We start from the raw sequence: 24,627 nt of genomic DNA on the forward strand, positions 1-24,627 counted from the left end.
ATGATATGTTAGGTACTATTATCTATCAGGTTATGTCACTGCTTTAAAAATATTTGTGAATGGTCAGTGTGTAGAAATGGAAATGCTCCAGGTTGTGTTATGTATGTACTAAACTGCTGACTGTGTCGTAGAGGCCCTATGCTACACAGAAATACCTTGCTATTTATAATAACATTACTCTCATAACTTTTTATTACTGACTGTAATAACAATTCCGTTTTATTTGGACTTGTATCACCAAGGAAAGAAAACCATAAAAATATGGTTCCTGTGAAAGTCATGACACTTACCCTCTCCTCCAGTTTTTATAATTTCCCTCTTTTAATGTTAGTTGATGTAGGGTAATTTGGATTTGGAGATAAAAATGCATAAAAATGCATTTGCATCAGGCTCAGAGAAATGTCTCCCTTTATATCAGTTGTACAGTTTAGTTCAAATCACTAAGTATCTAGTTGTAACTGCACTGAAGTAAAAGGCTACTAATGAATAAATGAAACAAATGTTTAGAAATACAAGTTCCCCCATTAAATATTGGTGGACGGTAGAAACTCAATGACTGAGCCATTCTGTTTAATAATAATAGATCAATAAAGGATCAATTTTGTTTTTCCTGACGAACACTATTCAAGTGTTCATAGCGTAACACTGGATATGGCAACACACATGCAAACCTTCATGTGACCAGAGACACGGCTCTATTTATAACAGAGCGAGACAGAGGCCCCGTGTTCCATTATACAAGGGCAGTGCGAACGCTGTTGACAGCGCCATGCCAACCTTGGGCAATGTTCAAGTATTTGGGAAATATTACTTACACCTAAAGGTAAGGCAAACAATCCAAACAAAAATAATGCTAAACAACCATAATGTCACTAAAGAAAAATACAGCCGAGTACTGTATACATTTTCTTTTCTTTTGACGATTAGGTGATTTTTATTTTAGTGGTTTTAAGTGCTTGCAGCTGACTTGACCTGTGCAGTTTAATCTTGCTGTATTAGCATTGTAAGTGCATAAAAAGCTTAACTTAAAATACATATTAAAATACATAGCCATATGAAAAAAATAAGTACACGCCAATCAAATGTTTGCGTGTCCAAATGTCAAAAAAAGCCAACACTTTTCATGGAGCGTACTTATTTTTTCACACGACTGTACAGAGAGCTGACAGACATCGGATTTATTAGGAACTAATGCATTTTACTGACAAAGAGCCATATCAAATGACGCAAATCAAATGAGATAACTAACATTTAATTAAGTGTGAACTCATAGGCATCTACGCCCAGGTTGAGAAAGACGAAAGCATTGTTATCAGCATAATTGAATTTTTACACAGACTAAAAAGCCTGCTGAAGGCAGCTGTGTTAAGGTTGCACTGATTCACAATGTAAACACTGCACCCATTTACATTATGTGGTTAAATGGTTTGAACATACTGTATGTTGTTACTCGAGCATACTGTACTACACGCATAAAAAAGAAACTTTTTAGAGAAAAAAATGCACTCATTTTACAGGAAATAAAAATACAATGTCACCCATTGTTACACATGTATAACCACAGTAGTTTTTTATTACATTATATCCCATGCTAGAGCTACAATCTGATGTACACTGAAGCAATAAAGCAACAAAAACTACCTTTTTCTTAAGAATCTTCATACCATCAGAATTAATTTCTCAACTATTCTCTCTGAACTCAGAAAACTATAGATGAATGTTTTGCTTTAAACATCTACTCAATTTGAATATCAACTGCTTTCACTTGCTCCTACATCAGAAGCATGATGCTTGCTTAAAAAAATGGACTTTCACTGGTACAGCAAGAGAAACATAAAAAACAAAACAAAAAAAAAACCAACATCCCAATTATCTTATATGCCTTTACCAAAAATGTAATATGAGGATTTGTTACTGGTTTGCCTTTGGTCAGGCTTGTTTTTCTTGCCTGATAGCTGCTGAACCATGCTGAACATCTGCCAAGCTGTTGAGACATTTTCCATGAATGCAGCTTGCTCTCGAGTCACCTTACAGTCCCAGGAGACTCAGTTCCAGATACGAAAGAAACACTCACTGTATCACTGTTGTAAATCTGAAATACTAGATTTTGATCAGGGCTCCATCTCCATTTCTGCATAGCTGTCAAATAGTAGACAAATGTGTATTATATTTTATTAAACATAAAAACTCAAATTGCCCTTTAAAAATGTCCATTTTAAAACAATTCTATCAGGTGGTTTTAGGTCAGATTTTGTATTGTGTTTAGAGAACATATACGATATAAAAACTAACCTTTTGACTAAATTTTACTGTTCGTTGTACAATGAATACTTTGGACTGCATTTCACTGATAATTCATACGCTTACTAGAAACTGAAAAAAAATAAACATTTCCCTGTTTGCAGATGCTGAATCATGCTGTGTAAACTCCCTTGTCATGGATGACTTAGAGCACAGTGTTGTAATAGCAGAGCGAGACTGGGAGAGTTTTTATGAAGAGAGTGAGGAATGCTCTATTCAACAGGCACGGCTTGCAAGCCTGGATGATTCAGGCTTCAGTGACACAGATGATGAGAAAAATTCCACCCAAGAGCCTGTTTTCGATCTCCAGATCAAGCCTGACAAACCAAATAAGGAGCCTGATGCTATAGCAGTGACACAGAGTGAAGATGATGACTGTAAAGCTAATAACCCCTCAGACGAACCTAGATTCTTAAGTTATAAGACGGACAAAGAGAGATCTGCTGAGCAAACTGCAGAGATCAATCTGAATGATGTTTCAACCGCATGTGCATGCTTGTCCACAGATAGCAGTGTAGGTGTTAACTACGGCAATTTCACCGATCCGCAACATACTGCCTCATATATAAAAGATTTCAGAAAGCATAATGAAAGGCGCAGTCAGGATAAGTCATGTAAAGCAATTGGAGAGCCAATCACATCCTTCCCATGTATTCAGGATGCCGAGCATGTCGGCAGCTCAGGAGAAACAACTTTGAAGGTTTCGGCAAGTTTAACAACTCCAAAAAAAGAGAAAGAACGTTGGTTTGTCACAGTAAATGACAGTCCGGGAATGCTAAGAGTAAAGTCTGGCCAAAAAAAAGCAAGCAAAAAAAAAACTTCTAGAAAGCTACTCCAAGAGAGCATAGTAACAGAAAATCAGTGCTCCATCTTGAATAATAAGAAAGATGAAGAAGGAGAAGCAATGAAAGTTGAACAAACATTACAGAATGAATTTATGCAACCTCTCCAAACATATTCTGAAAGTATTTACTTTAATCCATGTCCTAATCATTTCAGTGAAGAGGTTATTTTAGGCTCATGCAATAATCAAGAGGTAGTTTCATCTCCCATGAAAGAACCTGAAAAGGAAGCATTTGAAAAATCCTCTATTCCACAAATTAACTGCACTTCAGAAGCATCATCATTTATTGCGGAAGAGGAAAACATAATCTGTGCGTTTAATTTTAAATGCAAAGACAATTCAGATGTTCCTACAGAAACCTTAGAAAACAACCCCATTGCTTCCGTGAATTCTCCTTCCCCATTAATTCTCACAGATAGTACGCAATTACAAAGTGAATCTCTAGTAAACGAACAAAGCATAGCCAACAAACCCAAAAGTAACACACAAGTCACCACACCGGATCACCCAATGACCAACAATTTAAGCCATAAAGATCCTGAAGATACTCAAGACAATGGTTCTAGATTAATTCTTGAGGCGTGTTCAACAACTACTCCTTTAGAAAAGATACAAGAGCAAGAGTATCCAACACAAATGCAGGAAGAATTGAAACTGCCCTCGCAGGAGGCACAGAATCAGAAGGAATCACAGAAGGAAAGTCTTGAAGCAGCTGTAGATCCAAATTGCCCAATATATGCACTTTCATCTTTTTGGGATGAAGTGGAGAAGTTGACAATAAATGACATTTTACATCTTAGATCAGCTCATAACAGGTCTCCTATGAGCGGAAGTGTAATTAATGAGGACAGCGATGTCCATCTTGAAGACAAAGGTCTGCTGACTTCTAAACAGGATAGTGTGCAAGAAAGTAGCTTGATGGATGACTCAGCAGACTCTGACTATTTCACGCATGTAGATGAATCTAAACCAGACCGTTCAAGTTGTGAACTCTCCAATCTCTCTGATTTTGATGAGGAGTTTCTACAAATACTTAACAGAAGTCCTAGTCCTGAGCCTCAACATGTCAAAGAACAGACTGAAAAATTTAAGTCTACATACATGCCAGGCCATGAATTTGATCCAAATAATGCTCTAGACATTGAAAAAAAAAGTCATCAGGATGGAATCCCACATTATTTGTATCCAGCTGTAGAGGTACAGAGCTTATTTTTTACATCTACTCAGGACAGTAATGGGAATCCTTTTAAAATGGAAGTCATCAGGAAAACACCTGTTTTATCATTTGACAATACAGCAGATAATCAATCCATTTTAAGTTTTTCTGAGATTTTGACTAAGGACATTAATGGAGTTGGTTCCTCTGACAGACTCAGCAGCACTGTTGTCTCATTTCCATTCGCAGAGAACTTGTCTGTATGTGACATGTATGATGATTTTTTCTCAAACTTTGAGGTTGGGAATTTTCTCTTTCCTTCAACCCAAGATAAGACTGTTCCCATCTTCTCTGTCTCACGCTCAGTGGTGAGAGATCTGGTATTCCCAGTGGTGGAGGACCTCGAATTTGACCCAGATTTTGAAGAAGATAATATGCCAATAAGGGACACGACTTGCTTCGACAGCCAACCGGAAATGTCTACTAGTCCCCCGGGAATGCCAAACCTGTGCTTTTCCATGAGCCAAAGAGGAAACTGGAGTAGTCTTTTCTCTCTGAGAAGAATCAGATTTACAGGAAAGGGGAGCACCTGGCACCACAAAGTCAGCTCTTGGATTTTCCCAAAAGAAGCAAAAAAGGCAACATCATATGTCTCAAGAGCCCAACAAATAGCACCACCCATGCAAGTGGAGAACAAATCCCTCCTACAACTGGCAGAGCCACAGAAGCATGCTGTATTTATTTCAAGTAAGTAACAAATAAACCGTCATCTATTTGCAGTTTTCACATCTAAAATTCTGTTTAGGATGTTCCGACTTCAAGATATATATTTTAAGGCATTTATTATTATTATGAGAAGGTTACATGCCTCAGGCCATGACCACAAATATCGGTGCAAACAGTAATGAAGTAATGAAGATCAGTTTCACTGATCAGCAACATAGTGCCTCAGAAATAAAATATTTCAAAGAGCATAATGAAAGCTTGCAGTGAGGATAAATCACGTTAAGCCATTGGAGAACTAATCACATCTTTCCCATGTATTCATGATACCAGGCATGTTGGCAGCTCAGGAGAAACAGTTTGAAGGTTATGGAGAGTTCAGAAAGTCTAAAAAAAGAGAACAAATGGTAGTTTGTAACATTAAATCACAGTCATGTAATGCTAAGGGTAAAGTCTTGCCAAATAAGGGATGTAAAAGGAAAAGACGTAGGAAGCTAGTCCAACAGAGCGTAGCAACCGAAGACCTGTGCTCTGTCTCAAATAATTAACTAAGAAAAGGGAGACGAAATGAAAGACAAACAAATAGTACGGAATGAATTTATGCAACTCATGTTAAATACAATATTCTAATAATTGTCTTTCAGAAGACTTTCTCTTTTCTATAAAGCAGGCAGACATGTGCCTGGTTTGTATTGCGTTTGCTTCCTGGGTATTGAAATCCTCTAATTCACAGTCTACAGACATGTGGAAAACAGGTGTGTTAAAACATCATAAACAATACTATATGACAATACTGATACTGTATGTTAATACATCAATACCAGAAGGTATTTCAGTGCATTATAATATGTTTAAAACCTTTTTCTGTTATCATCACTTCCTTCTCAATTTCCAGCTCTCCTGGCAAATGTAAGTGCACTCTCAGCCATCCAGTACTTGCGGAAATACAGAAGAGGACAGATCTGGGATGATCCATGATGTCTTTTCCAAAAAGTTCTCAGAAGGGACCAGTAAAAAAACAACAACAAAGGGTTCATTTTGCACAAATTTATACCAAGTACAATATAAATACACAATGAATATGTCAGCCATTAGGTTTCATGTCATATATTGTACTTTAGTTTATCAGAAGTTTGCCATTTTTAAGATGATAGCAAACAAGATATAGCAAATCCATTGTTTTCTAACATTCACCATATTGTTAAAGTATCATTTATTCAGAGAGATATTAGATTGATATGGACCAGAAGAGCACTAGCAAGTTTATGTCAGAAATATTTTCAATATACAGTATGCTGAGCAGAAGTACACTGTGTATATACTTGTGATTAACAGATTTTTGTTGAATTGAATTTCCCCTGCAATAGTAAAAAGTCCAGACTATATAATCAAAGATCAAAGAATCAAAGATTTTTTTATTATTGCAGGCTGAAATAGTTTTCCTGTCAGTTGATCTTCTGTTCTTCCTGCTTGGCCAGGATACATTTGAAAATGTCCTTCTCCTAGTGCTTTTCTCCACATATATTTCCAACTTTTAGAGAGATTGGACATCTGAGTTTTTATTTTTGAATTTCTAAAAGATGGTGACTATTGTTGCAGTCATAGGGAGTAACTGGGTGGTGATTTTTTTTTTTAAATAAACAATTTTCTGTCAGAATTATTTCAGGCATTTTTGAAATTATTCTGACAAATTTCTGTCTTGTAAATTATGAACTTTTAAAATAACATTTGATGCTGAAACCACAAGTTTCAACACCAATGTAGCCCAATGACATTATATTCAACTGGATACAGCATTAGTAGTGCAAAGTCATGCAAAAGAAGAGTAAACTTGTCTTTTTAATCACCAGTAACAATTTGTAATTGAATGTTAAAGGAAAACTCCACCTTGGAACACAAACATGTTTATATTCAAATATTTGTAATGTGCTTAATGATTATGGTGCTAATTTGTTGGTTGGTGATGTATTTTTGTATTGTTATTCCCATTAGTTCTCTGCCCTCTGATGGCAGGGGGACATTGATGACGCAGTTATAATGGTGCTTAATAGGAGAAAAATTTTCAACAATCTCAAACAAAATTTTAAAAAATAATAATAATTTTTTTCACTCAGCAGTGACTTTCACTGTCATATTAATGAGAAATCCAACACAATGGTGTTGACAGCAGTATTAAACCGATAGCAGAAGCTTTGAAACCTGTCCTGTTTGAGCAGAGTGTACAGATGAGGAGGTGAGAAAGCTGGACAGACTATAGGACTGAAGTGCTGCCGCATCATTCTCTTTAGATAATAGGTGAAGTGAGGCGCACTATCAGCAGGTAGTCAAACTGCATTGTGAGTAATGTAGGAAACTGTTCACCGAAGTGAACATAGACTGACATGTAGATGAAATGTTTAAACTAAAATAGTCGAATTTGTTTAGCTTAAAAGAATTTTGTTAGAAAATAAATCTTGGATGCCACAGAAGATATGAATGATACAGATTAATATACTAATTTTAATTATAATATTAATATGCAAGTTGTTCAGGGTGGATTTTTTTTTTCTTTAATAGGGGAGTGTACATTTAAGATTGTGTACTATCACACAAGGTTATATTTTGAATCAAATCATTCATACATTCAATACACACTTCATAAAAGGTTACTTTCAGTATTTACTGGTTTATTGTAGAAAATACTGTCTTTTTGGCTGTGGTGTAAAGAAAACATTTTGACATCAGTAGTAATTTCGAGTAATGTGGTTACTAGTTCTAACTGATGTCCATTTGAGCACAAATAATGACACTCCACTAGTGGTCACAGCTAGCTTTATATTGTTACTCAGACATAATACTTTATCCAGAGATATATGACATGGTGTCAATTAATTACTTATTTGTTATTAATACAGTTTCATATGTATTGCAATAAACAGTCCAAAAACTATTCTCTCTCTACTGTTATATACTGATAAGAGTATTCCCTCTAAGATATACCTTAAAAAGAGGAGGTTAAAGAAAAGCTATGATACAGTATTTAAAGCATGCACTTACTGCACACAGGTTCAATCGTCTTTTTGAGTCCAAATCTAACATTAAAACACTCATTTACACATGTAATATATTATTTGATACATATAATATGTACAGTATTATAGAGTAGGTTTCAATAAAGTTTAAACTTTAAGCTGTATTGTGGATATTCGCGATACTGGACAGCACCTTGCAAATACTAAATACATCTAGTGCTTTAGCACAGCAACAATATTACAATAGATTTCATTTTTAACAGTAAAAACTGATAAGTAATAGTCATGCAACAAAAACAAGTTGAATGTGCTTGGAGAAAAAGAAAAAATAAGTTCTTTCATACAATACCACAAAGTAGGGCAGAGTCATAAGTGCTGAAAGAAAGTAAACTGATTCTGTACAGGGTTCCTGCAGAGAAGAACAGCTACCACCCTGAATACAGAAATCACCCCATAGTCCACAGTGTATGGCAACCATTTCAAGGCTGCTTGTCTCCCTCTTTCTTCAGACGGCTGTTGAGCAGATAAGAGCACATTTTTCTTTTTTTAAAAATGTAAGAATAAACTTTTTTTTAAAAATCACTAATTGTTTCCATATTTTTGTCCTGTAGTGTTAAAATACGCAGTGGAATATAACTAAATGAATGCAACCAATATGCAAACCATTTTTAGAAAATAAAAATAATAAACAGGGGATATTTGTATTTGTTTTACTTGCTTAGAACTGAATATGAAATTATACAACTTAAATTCTCAAATTTGATTGGTCAGAAGGTATTGATTTTCTTAAACACCAACACTGACTGTAGTTCTGGCATATCACAGGTTTATGAGACTTGTATGGTGGAGAATCCATGTAACTGGATTGAAACGTGTGTAATTGTACATATGGTGAGATTTTCTTTGAGGGGACATTTATTTATCATTTTTGGATGGGGAGTCACCAGTGTCAGGTCTTTGTAACAGTCAGATTGACACAGAAAAGTTTTGAAGGCAGAGGGCTTTGTGCTTTGCTTTTTCTTGGTAACATGACAAGCTGTTTTTTTGTCCTATTAACTTCAAGAGAAAAAAAAAAGAGAGGCTGGTGAGGAAATTACTGATTAACTGTTATAATGTACGTTATAAATTGGATCTAAATTGTTTCATGGAGGGCTCCCAACTTTAAACAAGCTATAAATAAATTTAAAAGTAAAACATGAGCTCCGGTGCGGATACAGTAACATTGCTTCGCTTTGGGCTGCACTACACCACCTGGTGTTCATCGTTTTCCTATAACAGTATGCCCTGTCATATTTCATTCCAAACAAGGAAATGCGCGGACATTTTATTCAGCTAACTTTTCAGTCCGCTACACTCAGAGGCTCCAGTTACACGATTTTTATAATGGTTGTGTTTTGTAAGGTTTTCTCGTGCTCTCTTTCATGCATTATAACCTATACATAATTCTACAATTAATAATAATAAATCATTTAGAACATAAAGAGTGAAGGCAAATGATCAAATGAGGAAATGAGGAAATCAAACGATAAGACGTATTGAAGAGCAAACTGCATTTGGGAGAGACATCCATGACATCTGCAAGTTACCCCAAAGAGTAATAATAGGGCTTTTCACACTGCGCTTAACCCCGGATTAACGTCGTTCTAAACCCCGCTTTTAACCCCGGGTAGAGGAACGTTTCACACTTGTAATTTAGAAGCGTGGTTAGCACCGCTTTTTACCCGGGTTATGAAACCCTGCTCTGGAGCAGGGTTAGCATAGCTTTTGTGGTGTTAATCCCACATTGTGGTGCCAAACATGTACAGTGTGAAACGATGCGATGTTAGAACACAGGAGCTAGATGCTTAGCAACAGACACCCAATTAGAAATTTAACAGCGTATTCCTCATATCACGTGCTTCATACAGTCACAGAAACCCTGCGTGTTATGTAAACAGTAGTTGTAGCGTTTGAGGGGGAAAATAATAATAATGTCAAATGGTGATGGAAAACCTGTCAATTTACACGTAGAGGAGACAGTTTTATTTTTACAGTTATGCTTAGAAAAGTCATTGTAACAATTCCCTTTTTGCTTTGGAGGGAAATGAGGAAAAGTGACGCAGCCATGACAACTCGTAAGGGGACCATTTTTTAATTTCGCCTTTAGAATATTTTTAATATACACACACGCACACACACGGTACATAAGTAATCTCGGGCTAATTTAGAATCATCACGCGTTACCTGCTGCCGGTTCTACCTGCCTCCTCTCCGTCCACAGCTGATGATCGACCAAGCCCCGCCGCCACAGTCATTTATCCAATCATGGTTGTTGACACAGCAAATATGCAAATAAGAACGTTAACCCAGGGTTTAGGAATGTACAGTGTGAAACGTCAGATTATCAATACCCAGGATTAACTGTTAACCCCTGGTAAAGTATGAGCAGTGTGAAACGTGAAACAAGTTAACCCAGGATTCTGTTTACCCGTGGGTTAGAATGACCCAGGGTTAACTACTTTATGTGTGAAAAGCCCTAATGTTTACTTTATAGTTGCAGTTCATCTGTTTTAATTTTTAAAAAAGTTCACATACAGGAAAGTAGGAAGTATTTTCTTGTTGTTCTATCAATATGAATAAGAAAGTGTACATGTAAACCTTTCCAGAAGTACATTAACTAAAACAGACGAGCAGCGCCTGGTGGTTACTATAAAACTATATACATGACAGAATGAACCTGCTGTTTGCATATGTCTGCACTAACCAGCACTGAACAAAACTAATTATCATCACATGTGCAGCGATAGCTCAGTGGTTAAGACGTTGGGCTACTGATCGGAAGGTTATGAATACTACCGAGCTGACACTGTTGGGCAAGGCCCTTAACCCTCAACTGCTCAGATGTATAAATGAGATAAATGTAAGTCGCTCTGGATAAGGATGTCTGCCAAATGCCATACATGTAAATGAAATCATCACCTTTAAAATAATTCAACTTTTTCAGCTGAAAAAGTGCCTCTTTTGCCGGCAACCACATAAAGCTTACATGTTTAAATGCCAACCTAAAGTCTTCGCTCACCTGTAGTAGTCTTCTTGGCTAGGGTGAGGAGCACCGTGCAGGTGTGCGTGCCCATGTAGCCACTGCTGCTCCAGTGCCAGTCTCTGTAACTCTGCTGACTGAGCCTGCATGGCCTGCAGCTGATGTGCAGCTGACATGGGACCCAGTGGTCCTGGTAATTCTCTTGGGAATGCTGCTCCTAAAATATAGATAGATAAAAATAGAAACAAAATAATAAGTCATAAAAGCAATATGATATTCCATATTATAGAGATGATACTGTGATATTCTGTAATCTAGGACACTCACCGAAGAGAGGGTGCCGCAGCATGTCGTGTTCATGTGGCAACTCACTGAGCAATGGGTTGGGAAGTGCACCTGGTGGGTAGGGGAACCGGGCCAGAGGGGGACCTCCTCCCAACGGCTCCACCAGTGGGTGGGGCCCAGAACCTGCGAAAGGACGAGATCATGGGCATCTGAGTCAGAGATTTTGCTATTGAACTTATACATTTCTAAAATGATTTTCATTTGTTTGAATTGGTTCGCAATATTACAGTGTGGGTGTGTCAGCTACTAGGAAAGAAAAGGCTTCTGTAATTCACCAGCAGAGGCTCCTGTAAAGATATACCCCCAGCTAATGTCTATTCAACATCAGCGGTTTATGATTATTCAACATAATGTCAGAGGTTTGTCATTATGATGCGGCACTCTAATCAGAGCCAAGATTCTCACCCTGGTTGAGTGGGTCCTGCTGGTGTAGATGGAGGTGGGAGTGGATGTGTGAATGCTGGTGGTGATGTGGTGTTACATTGAGCATCTGAAGTCTGGTCACGGGGTCTACAGCAGATGCTGCCATCCTCTCAGCATGGAGTCGCTCTGCAGTCAGTCGTTCAGCATACGTTAACTCAGGCCGCACCATGTTGCGCTCCATGGCTGGGTGGTATGGCCCAAATGGGTGTGGTAGAGCCAGAGCTCCGTGGCGGCCCAAATGATCCATGGGATTGTGAGATGGATGCAGAGGTGTCTCCAGCTCAGGTGCTTTCACCTCAAAGCCCGGTTTCATTCTCTCACGGATTTCACGCTCTCGCAACTCCCGTAGTGCGGGATCAGCTGCGTATAGGCCCTGCATGTGATAGGCCAGCAAGTGGTCAGCAGGCCCCAAGGGTGTGAAGAAGGCGTGGCCACCACGATGGGTGCCAGGCGATAGGACATGAGGCCGTGCATACTCGCTGAGTGTACGCAGAGCAGGTGTATCAGGCCCGAGGTAAGGAGGGACGGCGGCCACTGCTGCCGCGGCTGGGGCCTCAAATGATGGGCGTCCTGGTGGCATGGGTCCAGCCAATGGCAAATCCCCCACACGCCCTTCATGGGAAGAGCTGGAGGCTCGCTGCGGTTTAAAAGGAAAAAGTAGATTTCAGAGTAGCCTATTTTTAAAAAAACTGGAAAATATGGATACACTAAGGTAATAAAATAATCACAAGCACTTACAGAAGCTTTGTCTGAATCTCTTTCTCTCTCCCGCTCCCTTTCTCTCTCCCTCTCACGCTCCCTCTCTCTTTCTCGACTCTGACGAGCACTCTGCTCTGCCTCTCTTCTGAGTCTTTCAGCAGCTTCCTCCCTTTTCTTGGCTAGTTTAGAGTTAGCAAGAGGGGTAAAGTAGAAGTCTGTGCGAGCACAGGAATTGTAGCCTCTGTTCAGACGTTTGATGAACCTGTTAATAATATAAAACATCAATTTGTCCATTTAAAATCTCTATAAAAAAAATTCATAGTCACTTTAAAGAATTCACAAATGGCTCCAATCATCACTATTCAAGTCACTCAAACACATAATATTACTAATTACTGTTGCTGCTTAAGTCTTCAGAACTCACCCAAAGGGTTTTATCAATTCCGACAAACTTCGACAAGCAGCGACACATCATCAAGATTATATATTACGAGACAGTACTAATTAGAATAATACCTGGCAGACTGGCTTGCATGGCTGGGGATGTTAACCACAGTGGGTTCAGGTGAGGGAGTCCTATGTGGAGGAGGCGGGCTTTCACAGTTCTCGTCTTCATCTACAGGCTCTTGTTTGATGGTCACAAGCGCTGGCCCAGCAGGCACACTTGGTCCAGAGGAAGTGGATGGCTGTGGGCCCGGGACTGCAGCAGAAGATGAGGATAGAGTGAATGGAGCAGTGGATTCAGGCATAGGACGGTTCTGAGAGAGCAAAGGGTGAGGACAGGGTGAGGCTGAGGTTGGAGGAAGGCTGGTAATAAGACTTTTGCTTTGATGGCCCTGGGACTGAGTCAACACAGGCAGTTGAGGCTGAGGCTGAGGATGAGGATGAGGCTGGGGCATAATGTGCAAGGGAGGAGGTTGAGAGCAGGGAGGATGCTGAGCAGGTAAAGAGGCCAGAGGCTTTAATGCTGGAGGTGGAGGCAGATTGGGGTGGATCTGCAGGAATGGTGGAGGAGCAGAAATTGGAGGAATTGGCTTGTGAGATGAGGGGATAGGGGTAGTTGGTGGGGGCTTGATTTGAGATGCAGATGTCGGTGGCATAGGAGAATGGAGGCTATCCCGCTGAAGTTGAAGGTGCTTAGGACCAAATCCATGAGGATGATGGGCACTGGATGGATGATTCTGAACCTGACTGTGATGGTGGTGATAATGAGGGGCAGACGGAGGGAAAGATTGGCCCTGCCCTGGACCTGGTCCCTGGAAAGAAGTGAGCCCAGTGGGAGGCTGGGATGTGGGAGGAGCCTCCGAACACCTTTGACTCCTCCTATGAGCGATGACAGAAGGATCATCCTTGGGAACATCCACAGGGACAACGACCCGTGAAGTGGTGGTGGTGCTGCCGGTGGTAGTGATGGTAGAAACTCCAGGTGAAGATACGCTTGATTGTAGGGGCTGAGGTGGCAGAGCAGGTGGAGTCTGAGAGGGAGCCGGAGTAGCAGCTGCTATAGTGGTAACAGGTTGCTGTGATTGGCTCTGTGGTCCAGCAGGAGGTTGAGGTGGAGGGACAGGTGAGTCTAAATCACTCTCATTGGCTGGCAAGGGGCTGGCGAGGCTTGGGGAGGAACTGCGGTTGTCCTGGTCTATATCTTTAGTATCACTGCTGCCATCCTCATTAGCACTGCGGCTGTCTGAGCTTTCACCTTCACCTTCTCCTTCTGACTGGGAGTCTGGAACCTCCTGGGTAAATAAGACAGACCATCCAAATGATTTAGCTATGAAATTTTAATATGGAGCATTATTCAGAAAAATATAAGCCAGAGCATCAGGACTAAAGCTGTCCACAATATATATACAGTCATGTGAAAAAATAAGTACACCCCATGGAAATTGCTGGCTATTTTTTTTTTCTTTTTACATATTTGGGCAAGCAAATATTTGATCATCTTTGAAACAGTGCCTATTAATAACGTTGATATACTTGAACAAATACACAAGGAAAATTAGATTTTTAATCATCGATACAATAGAAATATCAATAGATGTGATATTCTTCTGTGGAAAAACTAAGTACACCCTTGAAGCTATTATTGCCTCCTTCTTGTAGGTGTTTTGCATAATTGTCCACCAGGCTTGCTGGCATTTTTGACCACTCTTCCATGCAATATTCTTTCAACTGCAAGATGTTTGAGGTTTTTGTTGCATGTACTGCCTGTTTCTCATCCCCCCCGCATCATTTCAATGCGATTAAAATCCGGGCTTGACTAGGCCATTCCATAACCCTTCATTTCTTCTTTCTGAGTCATTCCTTGGTGGATTTGCTAGTGTGCTTAAGATCATTATCCTGTTGAAAGGTCCACTTTCGGTTCAACTTGAACTTTTGGACTCTTTGATATGATGCAGAATTCATAGATGAATCAATGAATGCAATCCAAGTCCCTGAGGCAGCGAAGCAACCCCAAGCCATAACATTTCCACCACGATGCTTCACAGATGGTATGAGGTACTTCTCCTGAAGAGCTGTCTTACATGTTTGCTGTTACTGTGGCCAAACAACTCCATCTTTGATTATCCTGTCCAGAGAAAATGCAGGCCTGGTCTTTATCTATATGCTCATTGGCAAACTGTAGTCTTGCAAAGGCTTTTTCCTGGCAATCTCTTTCTGATTGTAGAAGCATGCACTTTGACACCAACAGCTGCAAGACTTACTAGCAGATCCTGTGATGAAATTCTGGGGTTCCTGGAGACTTCTTTTTGCATCAGACCTCTTTTTGCACCTTGGGCTGAATTTGCTGGGACGGTGAGACAAATTGGCAGTCTTTTGAATTCTGCGCCACTTGTAGATGATTTATCTTACAGTGGAATGATGTATTTCAAATGATTTGGAGATCGTTTTAAGTCCCTTGCCAGACTTATAGGCATCCACAACCTTTTTTCTGAAGGCCTTACATAACTCTTTAGATCCTGGCATGATGACACCACACACCTCAATAGGAAAGGGAACACCAGACACTAGATATGAGAGGGGTATAAATAAAACAGACTCCACCTGCACACCCTAAGCAGGTTCTAATCACTGGCACCCAATATTGAACACCTGACTCTAAATTTATGGATTTGAAGGTGTGATAAATGTAGGGATGTACTTAATTTTTCCATGTGACTGATCTGTTTTTATTATTATTTATTTTAAGTAATTTAAATGAATTAAATGTAATTCATTTAAATTGTGAAAATTACTACAAAATGTCAATTTTGTATGTCAGGTGAACTAATTGTATTTAGGTGTACTTATTTTTCACACAGTGACACCCAATGCCATCTTACTTGATTCTTTGGCCTTTTCATGGTTTTTCTTTCTGGTTCATCTGTATCTGGTGCAGTGGTGTCTCGCTGTCTCTTAATTCCTTTTACTAAGGATGCTTCCACTTTTATCTTCTGAAATCCGTTAAAAAAATGAAAAGGTTACTTGCCTGCAGACCAATTCTTGGATCATTAAAAAAATCTAAACATTCACATGCATGTAAATTACTAGTGGTCTAGAACATGAAAATAAACATTACTACCTTCCCAGCCTTCCCAGCCATAGCTTTCGCATCAGCACTGGATGCCCTTGTTGCCATAGCAGAGGAGCCAGTTCTGGAGGCGTGGCCACTAGCTCGGACTTCGTCATTGAAAGGAGACAGACTTGTATCGGGGCTTCCTGTCAGCCGGTTCCGCCCACTTCTCAGGGAAGACATCTAAAAGATGTAAGGTGTAATTATTTAAACCTGCTATAGTAGGCTTTATTTTAACTACTTTGATTTTAGAACTCAGACATAAAAGAAGACACCAAACCATATTAACTTAATGTTAATTTATGGATAGTATTTGGTGTTAAACTTGAACTGAAGACCATTGTTGAGCCTACTGATGCTCTGCTGCGCCGTGTCTTCATTCCCTGACGTGCACCAAGCCCTTCATCTTCGTCTCGCACAGGTTTGAACAGGTACGGTGGATCGGCTGGCTTGGGCACAGGTGGCAGCCGTCTATGTTTGCTAAAGTGGGCATGGCAAGTCGTGCATAACAGGACATTGTCACGACCTCCATGATGCCAGTCTTTAGAGCCTGGGAATAGTGTTATTAAGCACAATAAGCACAAAACTCTCCCAAAAGTACATAAACACAGTGTGATGAATGCTCATAAATTATGTGTCATATTTATTCAAAAATTGTTATCAAAACAAAATGTTTAAAGATAAATAAAGAACAAATACTTGTCAAGCCTATAAAACCTAGACTTTCATTTGCTTGCTGTCTTTTTAAGAAGTACTCAGGCAGTAGAAGTAGCTAAAGCCCCAGTGTGTAACATTTCTATCTAGAACCATTTTATTGGTCATGAAATTTCACAGTCATGAAAACTGTGATGCAATTGAGTTGAGTGACAGATGTAACCATCAATGTGTACCAGGATGTTTTTTCCTTTTATGTGGCAAAGAACTACTTTACATGTGAACAGAAGCATATTTATGTACTTATTAATGAACATAAAGTGACAATACATGCTGAAATTAACAGGTGTTAAATTTGCTGGTATACAGTATACAATGCAGAGATGCTAACTGTTAATTCTAGCGGACAGAGAAAAAAATTTACAACAAAAATCCTAGCAGCACGGTTTTAACCTATCTATGTATTTGTTTAAAGCTGCGGTATCAAACTTTTTTGGGGTTAAAAATGAACAAAAATCAATTATTGAGCAAGTTCATCAAAAATCAGTGTTCAAAACTGTCTCATTACCTTACTCCAATTCACAACGGTAAGCTTGACGTCATTCGTCTTTGCATGCTTACATCGTACCCGTAAACAGAAAGAAGAAGAGCTGGCTCCTACATCGTATGTGTGGGTGCTGAGGATGGTGGAGTGCTTGTAGTTTGTTCTTACAACAGTTGCTTAGAATTGAAACTTGTGATCTAGATGGCTGCTTTAATCTGGATAGTTCTGAACACAATCATTGTTTACATCTGGGGAATCAGCTGTTGTCAAAAACCAAGAAATCTCAAACTGCGTAGAGCCTCCACCTTAAAAAGGGAACGCGACAGAGCCTGTGCTAAAATCGAGAATAATTATCGGCATAGCTTTTGAAAGGTGGTGACGACTCGGAGATCTGAAGGGATTAAAGACTGATGCAGAGAGAACTTCTTTTCTGCTGAATGGGTAAAACATTTCAGTGGTTCAATAAGTGGTTTATTCATTTTAGCTAGCTAAAATTAGCACACTTGTTCTCTTGTTTCAGCGAGGTATCGGGTTTCCTATGTTGTTTTTTTGCTATGGTCAGCTCTTCAAATTGCACTTGTTTTCTGCTAGCTATGAGAGAGAGCAACTCACCTCTACTTCAAGAAAATCGTATCCGTTGCCACCTCCATTGTCAAGTACTGAAGCTAATATATAATCCATATGTATACCTCAAACCATCAGATTCATCCGTACAGAGGAGCAGTGCTGAGGCACAACCCATGTTGTTTAATAAATAAATAAATAAATACATTTTTTTTTTTAAGCAACTTGCAATTTTATATTCCAAACAGAGATGGTGATAGAGAAGCAAAAGTTCAGTACTGCAGTTTTAACAAAAGGAAAAATAGCTCCACTCTTCTGGTAAAGAATGAACATGCCATTACAGACACCAATACCTTCCAAAACTAAGAATAAGAACGTAACATGTGGAGACTACACAGGAGTATAGGAGAATCCAGCACCAGCTGTAGTGCTGATAGATGTGATGTACTTACTGGTGGTTAGACAGTGGCTGCAAACTTGTCCTTTTTCCCCCTGCTCACTGTCCTCACTGTCTATATCATCCTCACTGGCTGAACTCAGCTCCACTGCAGAGTGTATAAGAAAGACGGCAGGCATTAACTAAGCTTACACTTACAGTACTCACCAGACATTACACACCAAAATGCCACTGAAGTGTAGTGCCGAACTCACTAGATGAGGTGCGGGAGTTGGTGTTGGCGTTTGCTACGGTGTTTCGAGTTTTGACCTTGCGAGATGCAGGCTGCCTGCGGTGCTGACGCTGCGGTCGTGACCCCACAGCTTCAGGAGTTTTCTTCCAGTAGTAGTAGAAGGTAATTAATTCACCCTGAAGGCAAAATTGCATTGGATATTTTAAAAGGAATTTTAGCCATTCATGGTTTACTCGGTAAAGGTACACAGCAGAATTCTTCCTACCGTTTTCTTACTGGGGAGCAGCTCTTTGCGGATCCGGAAGAAATTTTTGCCGTACTGCCTGAGACCTTTGATAAATCTCTTCTGTAATTAATAATAGAGTAGAAGGAAACTATTAACAGGTGTGTGGTATAAATCTACTATTCCGTTATCTTTTTTAATAATTTGAAGCTAGGAACTCCTCTCAACAAAACAAACAACCAAAAAAATCAAATCACACAAATTTTTTTTTAGATATTTTATGTACGAATAATATCATGACGACATTATATTAGTGGAGGACATTGTACATACGTACATACATACATACATACATACATACACACACCCACCCACACACACACATATAGGCTCTAGCTCTGAATGATTAGCCCTAACAACGCCCCTGATTCTACCATACTATAAAAATGTATTCTTGTGTAAATCACTTCATATTAGCTTTAATGCCACTTCAAAATGACAATATGCAACAGAAATATCCTGTTCTTTAAAATATATGAATTCCCTCTAGAGGATTAAGAACAAACAGGAAGAATCATACTGTTAAATCATCATTTCTCACCACTTCATCCTCTGACCAGCATTTCTCTATGAGTTTAGGGACAGGTTTCTTCACCAGGCACTGAAGAGCTTTGGCTGCATCATACTGGCTTTCATGGAGCTGAAGGAGGTGAAGAAGACAAACAACCTTTTTATACAACCATTCATTCCCAAACAGAAAAAAAACTTGGAAATGTTGATAAAATTTTGTATAGTTGTATCCACTGCATAAACATAAATTGTACTCGACTGTTTAAACTCCAATGTAATGTAATGTAACGTAGTATAATACATCAGCCTATAATAATATCAGTTATAGGTGAGCTAAATAAGGTATACAGGCTAAGTCAGTAACAATTCTGTATAACAACATAACTAACTTCTTATTTCATAAACTAAATGTTTACAATATATACTACATGCTTATACTCCAAACTTATTACTAATTTAAGCATATTATTCAGTAACTACAATAAAATTAAATGCCAAAAGTATGCAGTTATGAGAGTAAGTAATGTGTGTCTGTGTCTACAGATGGAGTTTGAAGGGTTAATTAAAATCGATGTACTAATACAGGGGTTGGGAACCTATGGCTCTTTCAGTGATTGTCTATGGCTCAACGACAGGAACAAAAATAGGAATGACGAAAGCTAGTCTGTCGATTCAATTAAAATGCTACATATTTTTAAATATTACATAATTCATAATCGATGCCTGTTTGTCATGTATACACCAACATGTGGCACAACAAGCTCAAATTTCACTGGACAATGTGAAGCAGAGCATTACTTTCCCACTCTAATTCATAAATCAGTTGAAAACGGTCTGTTTTAAAAAATTTTAACAAGGGTGAAATGGCTAAAAGAAAAAAAGAAGACGAGTATCGTTCTTTCCAGTCCGAACATGCAGACGGATTTGCATATTTGGAAGTCACATTAATGGCAAGTAGTGTTCGGTTTATTCTTAATTACGTACTGCATCTTGTACTGATTTACCATAGTTGATGAAACTATCATAATTGGTTAAATTAAATGACGTCCAAGTGCCACCTACAGGCGTATTAGCTGAAGTGCAGGCTGTTAGGTCAAGAACAAGGAAAACGTGACATGGCCTTTATTACATTTCCACTTTTTTATAATTATGCAATAATAGTAAAGATAATAACTATAGTAACAAGAAGGCATATATAGAAAACATTTTTAAAAATTATAAAAACATTTTTAAAAATTTCACTTTTTTTCTGGATCTTTAAAGAAACAATCATCACTTTTTTTTTTTTTTTTTTTAGCTTTTATGGCTCTGCCAGCTGAAAAGGTACCCAACCTCTTCTCTAATGGTATGAAAAGACATACTGACAGCCAACAAAGCTTTAATAAACCTGAATTCTAATAGAGATGTATGTTTTTTGGCAGTGGGGCTGAACATATTATACTCCACCAGGACAAAGTCTCTGACATTTCAGTATTGCTCATGTGATCTATTTCCTTGGTGTGCAGTACAGCATTACTTAAAAAATTAACCAACTGCATTTCACTGGACATTTAAAACTGAAATTGGCTGGATTCTGTTTCAACAGTAGAACACATATACATAGTATAACAATATAAATCAAACATGCATTTCAGGTTTTGTATTAAATAATAACTGAAAACTAAAATCCAACTGTCAGTTGTCAGTATAGTAGTGGTGATTCTCCTAACAGAACTGGAAAACGTGTGTGCTCAGATTATAACATAATAACTACTTCAAACTACATGAATAGAAACACAGTATATTTGCAAAAGTAAAAAAAATCAACAACAAAAAAAATCAATCAACTGACCGTGTTTAATGCATTCAATGTGGTATCATCGCGGGAGGCTGCAAGACAGCCATCCTCTGTTGACCCTCCATCGCACATCCCTGCAAACGCTGCCATGCTCCTGATTATAAATAAACAAAATGCCCAGGGATAAGAGATATACATTACAAACACGAAGGCCACAATTCAACAACACTCACACCTATAGTCATTTGGATTTAATTAAGTAGGCATAGCATGAAGCTAGCGCCCACTCACCTGGCAGCACGCAAGTACATGAGAAGGTCACAGTCGTTGACCCCTGGTGTCCAGACTAGCTCCTCTTTCTCTGTCACTGAGTCTAAGCTAGGTGTAGGAAGTGGCTGCAGCTCAGGGAGTTTGGCCTACACACGTGCAAGCAAGCACATCCACATTTATGTACTCATACAAACACATAAGAAATACGAATATTACAGATACAAAAGTACATGTGTATAATATTCATTAAGAACAATGCACAGTTAAAATGATTAGGGACCAATAATTAGAATTCATGATTTTTAATCACTAATCCAATAAGATATTCTGGGTGGAATAATAAGCCTTTCTACACACCTGATGACTTGGACCCACTCTAATCTCCCCTTGCGTGCTGTTCAGCTGCCTAAAATGCAAAAATCTTGTTATTCCAAATGACATCTAATCCCAATAATCGCATTTTAAAGCAATGCAAATGACACTGATATTGTAACATGAACATTTGAAAAACTCCTGAATATAAAAACGAACAGAAAACAAAAACACACACAAAATTTTTAAAAATCACTTTAATTGTAAATTATAATATAAGATTTAAAAACACGAGATATTTAGGTGTAAGGGTTGACGCTGGAAAATCAGTCATTTAAAGTCTGTAAAATAGATATGTAGGCAAGATACATCTGAGCAGAAGCTTAAGGATCCTGCTCAAGGACCCAACCATGGCAATTTGGTGGTGCTGGGATTTCAAACCTGGACCATCTCATCATTAAATCAAAGCCTTTCTCAGTGAGCCATCACAACTAGCTCAACTAGCTTACATTGTTTCAACCACTTCCACACTGAATTAACTTGCACTCAATCAATGCAAGCTAATCGAGCTACGTGTTGTGGCTCAGTGGTTAAGGCTTTGTGTTACAAATCAGAAGGTTGTGTGTTCAAATCCTAGCACCACCAAAGTGCCCTGGTTGTATCCTTGTTCAAAACCCTTAACCTTCAGTTCAGCTGTATCCTGCCTCAATAAGGGCCGTCCGAGCAACAGGGGTGAGCTGGCGTTGTTTAAACCTGGCACTTTTCAAAATACTGGAATGGTGACACAGCACTTTGGACAATAACAGACAGGCCTGACTCGGTTGAAAAACCAATCAAAAAAGTTTAGCTGGGGGGGACATTTCTCTTAAAGGAAATCACCTATGGGCGATAAAGGGTTAACCGTGCTTTGATGCTCACTGGCGCTTAATAATCGTGTATTGAATCAGTATCGCTAATGTTTCAATATTTTCAGTGACAAATATGCACATATCGATTATATGTACATTCCTCAATGCCATTGTTCAAATAAAGTAAGTAAAAATGTTTAGCGAAACAGACTACAGTAACAAACAGCCTATAATGGAACGTGAACATGTCTTCAAGTTTTAAAGCATCTTTTAGAATTAGTGCTATCTAACTTTGTGAACCATGTTTTTACTGTTACTAACTGCGTATGGAGTAAAATGCAAAATGAAGCACGTAAGGTTGAAAGAAACTACTCTGAGGTTCATTAAGAGGTGTGTTGTGCACTGTTATTGTACTATAATCAGACCGTGGCTCCATATAGCGCCAACAGAAAAATACACAGTTAGTCTATACGTTTTTATTGACAAATGACAGATGTACCTCTTCTCTCAGACAAAAACTGCCCCACCACTATTGGAGTAGTGGTGTCACCCCTGGTCTCAACTGTAAGTTGGTGTTTTGTTTTGTTTTTTAATGCATCAAACTTATGAGCAAATGTACTTGTTTATATTATTTTATACTATCTAAGATAAGTTCTTTACTGTAAAGCATCTTTACTGTATGTTTTTACAGTAATTACTGTACATAGGTTATTGGCAGCCCAGCTGACAGTCTGTGTGATATATATATATATATATATATATACATACACACACACACATACATACATACATACATACATACACACTGTACTCCAGGATGTAATATCTGCTAAACCTGCAAGATGCAACAACTGTTTCTTTTCTCTTTCTCCCTTTTTAAATCACACTCGGCGTGATCTATAGGAAGTTATTTTACACACACACACACACACACACACACACAGAAGACACTGTAAAAGTTCGAGGTGCGCCATGACAGGCGCCTCCTCAGCGTTTCCACCCTTTAAATCAGCTCGTGTTCAGTGTTAATCACAGCGAGTCATTCGCCTATCAGCAGTCTGGACGCTCAGTCCAAGTCCCGCCCATTAATCTGTCGCAGCCAATCAGTGTCCGGCGGCGTCGTTCCCTCCAAAGGTTATATAAACAGGGACTTAAAACACGTATAGTCTCTGCAAATCACTAATTTCACAAAACGGGTTAATAGTGATACAGAAAGCACAGCATTTACAATTAAAGCACGAATATGTTGTGCTAATTTGATCTGTTTTTACTAACGGCATCAAAACAGCTAATACATGCCCCCCCCCCCCGCCACCGCCGAGAATAATTTGACTACTAATTAGGCGAATGAAACTTAACTTATAACCGCAATATTCACCATAACTCTGATCATAAACATGATACAACCATAACCGGTGGCTGGTTTGCATCTCGTTGTGCTTTTCCTTGTGCCAGAGTGTTAGACGGCCTTCCCTTAGCGTCTGTGTGTAGCCAAGCGAGGCAAGCTGTCAAGTTCACAACCATCTATATTTGCAGCAGAATGCAAAAGTAACTAGCGGCATCTGACAAACACGAGCAGAAATGGAAAAAGAGGCGTCTGTAAACCAGAGAAAGCCTACAAACCTTCGCGGACTGAACAGGTCGTCCATGGCGGAAGCTCTTTCTGTTGTGTTTACAGTTTGTTTTCGTTCTGCGGCGGCCCAAAACTATGCTATGCGCCTATTTCATACTCGCTCCTCAAAATGGAGGCTACGTTGAGGATTTTCTCCCAGAGCTCAGGCGATGACCTCAGCGTTCACGCGCCAGCCTACCGAGCTGCCGCTCAGCAGCGCTAACTGAGCATGTGCCGTCTCTAATGCAATCAGCTCCGTGTCCGCCGAGACAGCAGCCACAAACCGAGCCCCAATACCGCACACAATCCCATACTACTACTACTGCTGCTGCTGCTGACAGAGGGGTAAGATGGAAAACCGAAACGAAAGCGTCGAAGCACTCAATCAGCGCGGTGAAATTAATAAATAGATGTATCGCTAACACTAAATCACTTCAATCAACACTTCAAAATGGATGTCTGCTCAGTTCCACTTCTTCTTCTCCCTCCCCTAAAGGATCAGATTCACACCCGTGTAACTCCCATTATGTAATGGGTGTAATCATTTACT

The 24,627-nt window shown here is 39.0% G+C and overlaps 3 protein-coding genes across 7 annotated transcripts; 2 read left to right on the forward strand and 1 right to left on the reverse strand.

Moving 5' to 3' along the window:
- LOC124628677 (uncharacterized) lies at positions 1-3,590 on the forward strand. Its single transcript, XM_047158761.2, has 3 exons — positions 1-823; positions 2,406-3,418; positions 3,561-3,590. Exons 2-3 carry the CDS (start codon positions 2,438-2,440, stop codon positions 3,588-3,590), a joined length of 1,011 nt encoding a protein of 336 aa, XP_047014717.1. The 5' UTR covers positions 1-823; positions 2,406-2,437.
- Positions 3,408-8,440, forward strand: LOC108271613 (PPARGC1 and ESRR induced regulator, muscle 1). Of its 2 annotated transcripts, none has more exons than XM_017479290.2 (3): positions 3,408-5,048; positions 5,669-5,779; positions 5,920-8,440. In XM_017479290.2, exons 1-3 carry the CDS (start codon positions 3,656-3,658, stop codon positions 6,000-6,002), a joined length of 1,587 nt encoding a protein of 528 aa, XP_017334779.2. In that variant the 5' UTR covers positions 3,408-3,655; the 3' UTR covers positions 6,003-8,440. The 2 variants fall into 2 exon arrangements, with proteins under 2 accessions (XP_017334779.2, XP_047014495.1); XM_047158539.1 differs by having other exon boundaries at positions 5,692-5,779.
- On the reverse strand, positions 7,670-24,569 carry rereb (arginine-glutamic acid dipeptide (RE) repeats b). 4 transcript variants are annotated; one of them, XM_017479931.3, is made up of 18 exons: positions 24,089-24,569; positions 23,873-23,989; positions 21,663-21,711; positions 21,327-21,451; positions 21,090-21,189; positions 19,290-19,388; positions 18,731-18,811; positions 18,488-18,641; positions 18,289-18,381; positions 16,428-16,624; positions 16,084-16,257; positions 15,845-15,955; positions 13,038-14,257; positions 12,561-12,783; positions 11,805-12,459; positions 11,382-11,522; positions 11,094-11,271; positions 7,670-8,548 (listed from the first exon to the last, which is right to left on the reverse strand). In XM_017479931.3, exons 2-18 carry the CDS (start codon positions 23,893-23,895, stop codon positions 8,515-8,517), a joined length of 3,657 nt encoding a protein of 1,218 aa, XP_017335420.1. In that variant the 5' UTR covers positions 23,896-23,989; positions 24,089-24,569; the 3' UTR covers positions 7,670-8,514. The 4 variants fall into 4 exon arrangements, with proteins under 4 accessions (XP_017335420.1, XP_017335419.1, XP_047014494.1 ...); XM_017479932.3 differs by lacking the exon at positions 23,873-23,989 and adding an exon at positions 10,259-10,295 and having other exon boundaries at positions 8,410-8,548; positions 24,089-24,568; XM_017479930.3 differs by lacking the exon at positions 23,873-23,989 and having other exon boundaries at positions 24,089-24,568.
- Between the last annotated feature and the right edge of the window lie 58 nt (positions 24,570-24,627).

The sequence above is a fragment of the Ictalurus punctatus genome, chromosome 11 (assembly GCF_001660625.3).
Source record: "Ictalurus punctatus breed USDA103 chromosome 11, Coco_2.0, whole genome shotgun sequence".
NCBI lineage: Eukaryota > Metazoa > Chordata > Actinopteri > Siluriformes > Ictaluridae > Ictalurus > Ictalurus punctatus.

Bases quoted from the DNA above. Each gene is read 5' to 3' on its own strand.
- rereb (XM_017479930.3), bottom strand. From the start codon at position 24,114: ATGGACGACCTGTTCAGTCCGCGAAG. The intron at 19,389-21,089 runs GTCAGTTGATTG...CACCTCCTTCAG, and splicing joins CATTGAATGCATTAAACACG to CTCCATGAAAGCCAGTATGA. The intron at 15,956-16,083 runs GTAGTAATGTTT...AACGGATTTCAG, and splicing joins TGGCTGGGAAGGCTGGGAAG to AAGATAAAAGTGGAAGCATC.
- LOC124628677 (XM_047158761.2), top strand. From the start codon at position 2,438: ATGGATGACTTAGAGCACAGTGTTGTAATAGCAGAGCGAGACTGGGAG. The intron at 3,419-3,560 runs GCATCATCATTT...TAATTCTCACAG, and splicing joins AAATTAACTGCACTTCAGAA to ATAGTACGCAATTACAAAGT.
- LOC108271613 (XM_017479290.2), top strand. From the start codon at position 3,656: ATGACCAACAATTTAAGCCATAAAGATCCTGAAGATACTCAAGACAAT. The intron at 5,049-5,668 runs GTAAGTAACAAA...ATTGTCTTTCAG, and splicing joins GCATGCTGTATTTATTTCAA to AAGACTTTCTCTTTTCTATA. The intron at 5,780-5,919 runs GTGTGTTAAAAC...CTCAATTTCCAG, and splicing joins TACAGACATGTGGAAAACAG to CTCTCCTGGCAAATGTAAGT.